The 10470-nt window shown below is 29.4% G+C and overlaps 2 protein-coding genes across 7 annotated transcripts in view; one reads left to right on the top strand and one right to left on the bottom strand.

Annotated features, from left to right (window-relative positions):
- Positions 1–785, top strand: part of LOC108748575 (inositol polyphosphate 1-phosphatase) — a 3732-nt gene extending 2947 nt beyond the window's left edge. Inside the window, exon 5 of the mRNA XM_018486819.1 lies at positions 335–785. Coding sequence (XP_018342321.1) covers positions 335–785 — 451 coding nt within the window. The remainder of the gene's footprint in view (positions 1–334) is intronic.
- Positions 786–3143: 2358 nt separating this feature from the next.
- The window catches only part of LOC108748574 (sphingomyelin phosphodiesterase), a 34171-nt gene continuing 26844 nt past the window's right edge, over positions 3144–10470 (bottom strand). For 4 of the 6 annotated variants that reach the window (XM_018486814.1, XM_018486815.1, XM_018486816.1 and 1 more), the window contains 5 exons: positions 9678–10040; positions 9405–9597; positions 9092–9276; positions 7940–8125; positions 4076–4145 (listed from right to left, as the gene is read on the bottom strand). In XM_018486814.1, coding sequence (XP_018342316.1) covers positions 4076–4145; positions 7940–8125; positions 9092–9276; positions 9405–9597; positions 9678–10040 — 997 coding nt within the window. Of the gene's footprint in view, positions 4146–6685; positions 6842–7939; positions 8126–9091; positions 9277–9404; positions 9598–9677; positions 10041–10470 lie in introns of those variants that run through there. The other 2 variants (XM_018486812.1, XM_018486813.1) reach the window with 2 other exon arrangements.

Here is a 10470-nt window from a genome sequence, read left to right as displayed (position 1 = left end):
TGGAAAACATTCTATATATATTATATTTTATATATATATATATATATATATATATATATATATATATATATATATGCAAGCACATATATATTAGTAATTTAAGTATATTAGTAATTATTTTAAAGCAATGAAGATACAGCTTCGACCGTAATAGACATTTTAAATTGCTAGTATTTTAAAGTACATATTTGTTAAGATTAAAAGCAATCCTTTTTGTGTTTGACATAAATATTTACATATTTTTTATATTGGAATTATTAAAAAATATATTTAACCAAATAAAAAATCTCGTTTTACGTTTTCCACTTCATTATATTTTGTATTGATTGGACAGATGGACAGGAAAATGTTACTGGGGTTTTCTGGGAGGTGGAGTTGCAAAGTCTTCCATAAGTAATGCGTGCAACGTTGATAAAATCATTTTACTTAGCCACTTCGAAGATGCAGATGTAAAATCAAAATTATTAAGCAGTGGATTCAGATTAGTAGAAGCAACAGGAGCAGGATACAAGATACTGAGCGTCGCTATTGGACAAGCAGCTGCCTACCTCTTGTCGAAGGGTTCCACTTATAAATGGGATACGTGTGGACCACAAGCTCTCCTGTCTTCGGTTGGTGGAAGTATCATCGAATTTAAGGAATTTATTGTGAATCCAGATTCAGACAATCTAAGCGTGAATTATTTACCTATTGGCACAAATTTTTCTAATCGTGCAGGTTTGATAGCATACAGAGATCCTCAAATTTTGGAAACCTTCAAATGTATGTTATGTAAATCTCGTTAATAAGTATGAAGATATATTAATACTAAAACTTAACCTTAGAATTGAATTTAGAAAACTTTTATGATAATTATATTACTATTTATGTGTGTGATTATATATATATATATATATATATATATAAATAAATAAAAATCATATTCTATACTATAAGTTTCATGCAAAAACTTCTGGATGTTTTCATGGCTATTTCTTATGCTTATTTTGTGATATTATATATGGACTTTGATTCAATTGTCCTAAATATTTATTATATAGATAATGTATCTAGTAATAAATATATCCACTAATATTATATTTGTTGATTCGACAAATAGATTTATTTGCTAATTGATGTAATTCTAATTGTTAATTATGATATAATAAATGTGAGTCCAAGTAAGAGAGGTCATTTAATTTGAATCAATTATACATGTTTATTTTTTTTTGTATTATATTATACTATAATATAATTATAGTAATAATGTAATTATTATACAATGTAAAAAAAATATATTACAGAATATAAAAAAAAAATTTGGTTAATCATTTATGTTAAACTAGTATATGATAATTATATTTATGTTGTACGGTAACAATTTAAATGGACATCTGTTACTATATTTATTTAATAAAATCAGATGTATAAAGGAAAGAGAATATGGAAGAGAATATAGCGAGAAGAAAAGAGAAGAGCGCGAATAATATGATAAGTACAGGATTGCAACGAGAGGAAGAAAGAAAGCATGGATAAGATGATATGGTATAGAACTGCAATGGATGAGTAAGAGAACTGCATATTACAATGGAGGAAGAGGACAACAGATTGAAAAGAGAATACAACGGGCGGGAGAGAGAGAACTGCATATTACAATAGATAGGATTTCTTCTTCTAATTTGATATGGCTCTCGCCATCGGATAATAGATAGGAGAGGACAAGTTGGAAAGAGAATGCGCAATGTGGTGTATGAACTAGTCCAGTATAATTATGTTGAATTTTTAATATCCGAGTTTAATTTAACATAATATGATTGTGTTATTTGAATATTTTATGTTAAATTAAAATTTAACATTTCTCAATGTTAAAATAACAATTTATAAGTAAGTAAACAAATAACACAAAAATAATGTAATTTTAAAATATAAATTCTAAGAATAAATAAATAAAATGTGTTGAATTAATATATTATAAATGTTAATTTTACTGAAGAAATATGTTCTATACAACTAGTTACATATTTTATATGCAAAAAGGTACAGATATTTTTAATTGTGTTATTTTCTCTTTGTATTTTCTCTTAAATATCTGTTAAAGCTATATATTGCATATGTTAAATATCACAGAGGTATTGCCTAAACTAAAGATATAAACATAGCATTTAATTTCACTTAAATTTAAATTACTCTAATAATTTAAATTATTAACTTACTTAAATTTAATTTCACTTAAAATTAACATTATAAATGTGTCAATTTAACAAAAAATTTGTTTTTAAAGTGTGTTAAAATATATTACGCTTCTTGTTAATTTTTTACATAATCTTTGTGTTATTTTTTAATATATTCATCTTATGTTAAATTGATTAATACAAAAATTTGGACCGTTTTGGACATGTGAAATGTATTAAATTTAAAATTAAATTTTTACTATGTAGGAACAATTTATTATAGAAACACTGAAAGTATTTGCATGTTTCGATTTATTAAATTTGTGTTCTGGATTAGAGAATTTACGTAATAATACCCCATGTTTAGCATCAAATGCGATCGATCTGAAAGTAATTTGTCTTCTAATAATGAATATCCTATACAATATTATTTATATAGCAGTAACCGTGGATTTAATTATTAAAGGTCACTTTAACAAACTTAATCGATCGATTAATCCATCGGAATTAGTCAACATTGGTTCGCATCTGTCGTCAAACGAAATGACAAATGCGATTGGTCAATTCCAATGGACTAATCGATCAATTACGTTTTTTAAGCTGCTTTCACATACAGCATAACTAGCATAAAGCACATGGTGCATACAAATAACGTAAGGACGTAAGACGTAATCAGTAAACGAATTACCCAATTACGGTAGACCGTAAGGCCAGTAGCAAATTCAATCTTACGATTTTCTTACTGATTACGTTTTGCGGCCTTACGTTTTTCTATGTGCTCTCGGCTTATAGGCTTTCTAAAGTCTTCTGTAAGAATTGACTAATCACAGTCAAGTATTCCTCTCTCATTCGGCGGTAAGAAGGGAATACTTGAAGGTAATTAATCAATTTTTACAGATTAGCCGGCATACGACGCTTTTGTAGTTATTTTGAATACCTACATTTTTTATACTAATTTTTTAATACAATCAATATCTTTTGTTTTATAAGCAAAAAACGTGCTTTTTGCAACTATTCGATTTTTTTTCGCCTATTTTCTTCACAAGTACAATATCAAGTCTCGAACATACGTATTTCTTTTCTGATGACTTTTCAAGACTTTCATGAAAAGAGAGAGAGAGAAATGCTGGTTTATAATTTTTTTCCGGTAAAATTCTACTTCTACTGAACTATTCTTGCCACTCGAAGGAGGTATATAACGTGCATAAAGAATCGTAATTATTAAATATCTCGTAAACTGTTGCATTTTAACATGATTTATACTATTCTGGATTAATAAGAGAGGGTAACACTACAATTTATTAAAACTTATACGTTATTTAGATATGCTCCCCCGCCCCTTATTGATGCCGAGCGGCCGAGATTGCCGAGAAAGCATTTTTGGTTGCTTGAAACAATTAGTGATTAGTGTGAAAAGGAACTCGCTGTCTCGTTTACTCTCTGCACGCCACAGGCGAGCACATGGACATGGGCTCGTGCTTAAGTGTGTGCCTATCGGTTTCGCCGTCTGATTCAGCGTTGCTATCATCAACGCAGAGTTTTTGGCTGAGTAGTCAGGAGTCTTAAGCGCTTGTATCAACATTCTGTCTTTATCATTCATTAGACGTAAAATGAGAATAGAAGTAATGAAAAGCGTTGAAAGCATCCAAATCGACCGCCTAAGATTTATACACCATATAAACCTTCCAATTTGTTCATATTTTCTTCCAAAGATTTTAAGATTGAAGAATTATATAGCGCAATTGGTTTCTGTGAAACGATTATTACGAATTGAACGCGATGTTGAATTTCGACAGGCATATAATCATTGATCGTTAAAGGGAGACATCGAAATTTGTATTTTGAAAACGATGACAATAATATTTTTAACAATTTAACATCACAATTTGAGTTACATGTTTGCACTTAGCGTCCGCTCTCCTGTTCTAACCCAATCCTAGGACGTATTTTGGTAAATTATATGCAAACCTGGGGATGGCCATAACCACGGACATCCTGTAAATTGAAGAAATTTTAGTTACAATAGCATTCATACATTTACGTATTGTTATTTTAGCTACTAAGTTTGATAAAGATGAAAAAAATCAAGTTTCATGTATAATAAGAAAATACGTGGATAATGTTAAGCTCTTATTACATGATTCCAAAGTTCTCCTTGCAATTAAATTTTCTAGGATTTCAATCTTCAAAAATTTCGCAGAATGATTATGGTACAAGTAAAAAATAATGGTAATTATTTAATACAGAAAAACCAGGGGTGTATGAAGTTACATAGGATCGTACAGTTCCTGAGAATTCTGATTAAAGTTCTAGGTTCCTTTTAAATAAGAGTATAAGAGTTCTCTCGTGTTTATAAAAAGAGTTTCGGCGATTAACGCTATTAAAAGATCCAATACTAACTTTGCATCTAATATTACGACTAAATAGTTCTGAATAGTTCATTTGTACTCGTATTCATATGCCCGTATTCATAGTCAAGCCTTATATTTAAGACTTCTTTAAATTTATCTTCAGATACTGTATGAATTATTTCATTGGCTACTGAGCATCTAAAGATAAATTTAAGGAAGCTTTAAGTACAAGGTCTGATTATGGCTGGTATTCATAATCAGATCTTATATTTAAGATCGTTTCAAGTACGATCTTAAGAAGCCACGAATCAAATCAGAGAGTTGCATTAGCATCTTAAGACATTACTTAAAACGATCTTGAAATAAGAATCGACTATGAATACTGGCCTATGAATACGGACATTGATATTTTTGACGAGTATTATAAGGGGCTACGCAAAATGAAAGGAATAGGGAACAGAGAATAAGAATTTCAACCTATCAAAAATCATGTATTGTGGAATACACAATTTCTGATAAGTTAAAATTCTTATTCTCTGTTCCCTGTTCCCTATTTTCAGACTCCCAGTTCTAGCCGCAGTTTTTGCTAATATTCTATAAGAGTTCTCTATAAGAAATTATTATAATATAAAGAAATTCGGCCAATAATTAAAATGACTCAATTGACACAATTTAATTGATTCAATCTTGGGTGCAACTCGAAAAAATCTATACCTACTTATGCATTTGTACGCAACATTTCATGTTCGATTGTACAATACTTCCATTTTTCGATAAAAAATTCTTAATCAGGATATATACGCATACATAGAACACTGGTATACATTCGTATTTGCGAATATAGAATATATCGATTTGTGTTTATGTGTTTGCGCGGTTGTCGCCACGTATTGGAATCTATCCGCAATTTACAATCTTGTTTTTGTATATATCAATATTGGTCAGCACTGGAACCTATCCGCAATTTACGATGTGTTTCTGTCCATACTTATGTGCATTTGCCTTTTATCGCAATTTATATCCATTTGCACCTTCATTAAAAATGATACGTGAACTACTTGACGAAGGACTCATGATGAATGGGATCATGACCTGACAATATATGTCAAGGTCAAAGTGATTGGAGCTGGTTTTTCTGTACTAAATAAAATTACCAAATAAATTGACAGCTTACGTAAATACTAATTTGTATCGTGCGAATCAATTAATATTTAAATATTATAGATAAGCTGTCACATTTACCGTAACTTGACAATTAAGAAAAAATCGTTTGTATCAGCCGCATAAAAATTGCATTTCATTAATATCGTTACAATTTATTTTATCATTATTTTTGTTATTAAATTTACTCAATATCGTTTTATATTAATTAGCGGCTAAGATTAATCAATTAAGTAATTAATTTGAAGCAATTAGACTTGCGAGTTGAGAATATTTGCTTATCAGGACTTTAAATATAATTTAACATAATTACTGAAGTTGGTAAAATTTATTTACACGCGGAATTTAAGTAATTTGTCTTAAATTTAATTTCCATAGATAGTTTTCCATAGATAAAAAAAATATTTAAAAGGACATAAGATGTAGTAGGTTTTTTAAATTTAAATAATAACTGCCTCGGAAGTATGACTGGTATAACTTATGAATATGAAATTTATTTATAATTTATTTATAATTTATTCACTCTGTTATGTGTGCTACTTACTATAGTATGCAGTGTAGAAGATAGAAATGTCAATCATCAGTTGTTATTCTCCGCCACCAAACGAGATTACTACTCTTTAAATTTCTTGGAGTAAAATCGCACTCCAAGAGAGATCAAAATATAGCCATTTTCACTTTTCTCCAAAAATAGCGGTATTTCACTCTCTTAGAATGAGATTTTACTCCAAGAAATTTAGACAGTATATTTCTAAATACAAATTAAGTAATTGATGTTTTCGTCAAAACAAAGCTGGCTCAAATACCATGGACCGAATTAGATGCTGCTAAGGAAAGCATTTTTGCACACTGCAAAACAACTTATGTGCTCATTAATGTCCATTCTGTGCGATGAATTAATTTAAGTGATTAAAAGGTATTTACAATCCGAACACCGTTTCTACATATTGGTTGTTTTATTGAAAAAATTGTCATGTTAGATAAAAATTTATATTTATAATGTAATATATTTATAATGTTGTTTATAACGTATCAACAAGACACTCGATTAAAGTTAATATGACAATCTCCTAATTCGTAATAGGAATTTTGTTTTTTTTATTTTTATTTTGATATGTTTAATGCTCGAAGGAACGCAGAAAACGTGATTACGATGCAATATATTTCATGAAGAAAGTTCTGAAACATATGAAAAGAATCAAATATTTTTCTTTGTTATCGCACTTTTTACTTGTAGAAATTATAGTCTTTTTAATTTTTCATGCAAACATTTCATATGTTTAATCAATCATAGAAAAACTCTTTCGATTGTGCTATATGTATATTTATACATATACTTATATGCATTTTAAATAAAGCAATATCATATGTTACTGAATGCAATTGATCGACATCTACTTGTTAGATTTTTTAAACTGTTGAATGAGACGTATTACAAGATATTTATCGAGTATATATTTACGAGATATTTATTACGTATAATTTATGATTTGCTAAATACATTATTCAGGATATGGATTTTTTATCATCTTAAAATCTATCGTCTACTACAGATTTTTACGTTCTATCAATTAATACGTTAAAATCTTTTTAAAAACAAATTATAATAATATATACAGAATATAATAAAATAATATGAAAAAACATAACAAAAAATAATGTAATAACTTCTCAAAGTGTTATTATTGTGTAAATATTGTAAATACTTTTCATAAACATGTCGCCGCATAACTGCAATCAAGCGGCGTTTTTTGTATCAACTTTTATCAACATTTTATTTATATTAACATTTTATTTGTACACTATTTATTTGTATTAACATTTGTATCAATATTTGAAATGGTTTTTTTATTATTAATTTTCATTAATTTATTATTTATGATGATTTTTATTATAAAATTTCTATGTTGTTAGACTTAATCGTTAAATAAAAACCTCGGCCTTATTATGAATCGTTATAGTTTTTTCAAATTCTAAATTATCATTTTGTAATTACATTTAAAACTATTGTAAATATATAACTACTAGTATAAAAATGCGTGTAAAATAAGAAAAGCAGAATTTTAGTAAGCATATTGAGGAAATATCTATTATATATACATATTTAAGAGAAGTCCTTTTCTTAAGTATAATATTTATAAGAATTAAGAAACAGACAAGTACAGATCGATTTTAGAAATAATGATTACGATATATTTAGTCAGAGCAATTGATTAATTGACTTCGTTAGTTTTAATGTTGCCGGAATGCATTTCAAACCACAAATCCTTTACGTACGACAGTGCGAGTCCCTTGTATATCCATGCACGCCAGCCCGTTCTTGTTTCGTCGTCGATCCTCGCTTCCAAACTCTGACATAACGCCTTCCGATCGTGGCTTCTTCCACTGCGTAAATCGCAGAGCAATCTCTTGCGACACTCGTCATTGCACGCTGGTCGCACCGGAGAATTCTTATAGTAATGTCTGTGTAAAGAATAAAAGCAAATACGTCATTTACTTTTCTCGAGGAAAGTTTGAACATCAAATTAGTCTTTCTTTCTTTTTAAAATAAAGCCTCTTCATATTTGTATTCGTTACAATCCCATTGATTTAAATAATGGAATGTATTATTATAAACATTTTGTGTTAACATGTTATAATATTCAGGTAGCAAGCTGACGTTATTTGTTATTTAAAAATAAATATGTTAAACAAGGACTCTCTCTCTCTCTCTCTTTAAAATAATAAAAACAAAATTAATCCGAACTAAGAGTCAGAGATATCTTATTACTTTTTTTCGATTTTATAAATCTACTACCCTACCTCCTAATTTTGTATCTATTTCAATCCTTTTTATTCCGTTCGATCAATTAGATTTTTATACGGCTGTAAATATATTAATAATTTCGTCACTCGTAGCACTCTCTTAACATTCTTTTGATCCAGCTTAACAAATCTCCTTTTGACAAATAATATCAGTTTTTTAGTTAACGACAGCGACAATCGTCAATAAGATCAGAGAATCCCTCTCTCCCCCCCCCCCTCCAGCTAAGATATGTTATAGTTGAAGCGAGAATGAATTAAAATTTTGATTCAGTTCATGATCATATTCACTATTTTTAGATTCAATTGAATGAAAAAACTTTTTTTTAGATTCAATTGAATTAAAAAATTTCCTATCCAGAATTTTGAGTAGTATTTATTTAAAGAATTGAAATTTTTTTTTCAGATTGAAAAGCATAGAAATGTGTTTCATGCAATTCCTATAAACGAATAAAAATACATTGGGATTAAAAAGAATTTATTTTAACGTTTGCAAATGCCTACTTCTAAAAATCTAAATAAATCCATATCAATCCATTTTTGTTTACCTACTAAGTAACATTTCCGTTTTTTTTTTACGAGATCATGGTATTAATCGATATCAAATCATAATGCGAGAAAAATTACTTATAGTAAAGATCAAAGAGGGCCGGCTCATTAGTCATCTTGTCAATCAGCGAGTCCCAGTCTTTAGGCAAAAGTGATGCCATTTGGTAGGCTTGACGCGCGCTATACAATTTGTACCAGATTGGGTAATCATAAAGATTCGCTTCCTTTAGATTCATGACCCAGCTCTCATGATCGACGACCATCTAGAATAAACGCGTGAGTTAGAAAATGATAAAGAACGCTTAAGTCACGTGTATGTGTAGGATGTTGCTAGATTGCTAGAGTAAATATTCGTCGTATGTGTGTAATCGTGGAACGTCATCTTACTTACTCTTGTAGTCTTGGAATGATCTCCATCAACATAATATATTCTGTAGCCTGGATTGAGATCATAATATGGTGAGACCGAAGGACCGACGTAGGCGATACTGAGCGCTCTACCAAGGTCTGATGTATCATAGAATATCTGGAACTCATCATAATGTGTATGTCCAAAGAACTGTGCCGTGATTGTTGATTCATAGCTATCCAAAAACAGAAGGAGAACATTTGTCATCTAATATGTTGAAGTTCAATAACAATTTCTGAACGATCAAGTACAAACCGATTTATTATGTGATAATAATTTCTCGACCAAACCTTAAGACAATCGGAATGTCCAGGAGGGATGTGACCAATTATATGCACCTTCTCGCCATTGATTTCGGCACCTTGCAGCTCATACACAAGCCATTGCAACTCGCTAACCGGATCTGTACTATTGATTAGTAACCACCAGTTCTTATTATTACAATAATTCATGTTTACCGAGAGAATTCTGAAACCTGGTCGAACCAGGACCGAATAGAAGGCGCCGCGACGAACAGTATGAGACACACCTGCCGGCAACCAATGCCGCCAGTGTTTATCAAGTTCATCATACAACCACGAGATACTGTTCTCCTGAGGCACAAAAGGTGGTGGGAAGCTAAAAAGAATAATAATATAATATTTATTATTTCTTACAATTAATTGAATTCTTTATTTTAGAAAGGATTCAAGAATTAAAATACGTTAAAAATTTGTAATTCTGATCTTCTTTCTATTTATTTAAATACACTTTGTATAAAAAAAAGACATAATATGAAACGATAAAGTCTTTATACACTACTAAAAAAAATGATGGCATAAAAAAAGTTCAAAGAAAAATTGGCAAAATTTTAACTTCGTGAAAAATCATCGTAGAATAACGAATTTTTTTAAAACTTGAAATCAATACTTTTTAAGATACTATGTCGCGATCTTATCACTGTAACCTCTCAAAACATAAGATTCAGTAAAATTTGCCCAAAATTTTTCTATATTATAATTTTTTTGCAGTTTATGTTAACAAATATGTACATATGTATATGTATATA

Source organism: Trachymyrmex septentrionalis, unplaced genomic scaffold (genome assembly GCF_001594115.1).
Source record: "Trachymyrmex septentrionalis isolate Tsep2-gDNA-1 unplaced genomic scaffold, Tsep1.0 scaffold232, whole genome shotgun sequence".
NCBI classification, from domain to species: Eukaryota; Metazoa; Arthropoda; class Insecta; order Hymenoptera; family Formicidae; genus Trachymyrmex; species Trachymyrmex septentrionalis.
This window is presented reverse-complemented; position numbering and strand designations above follow the sequence as displayed.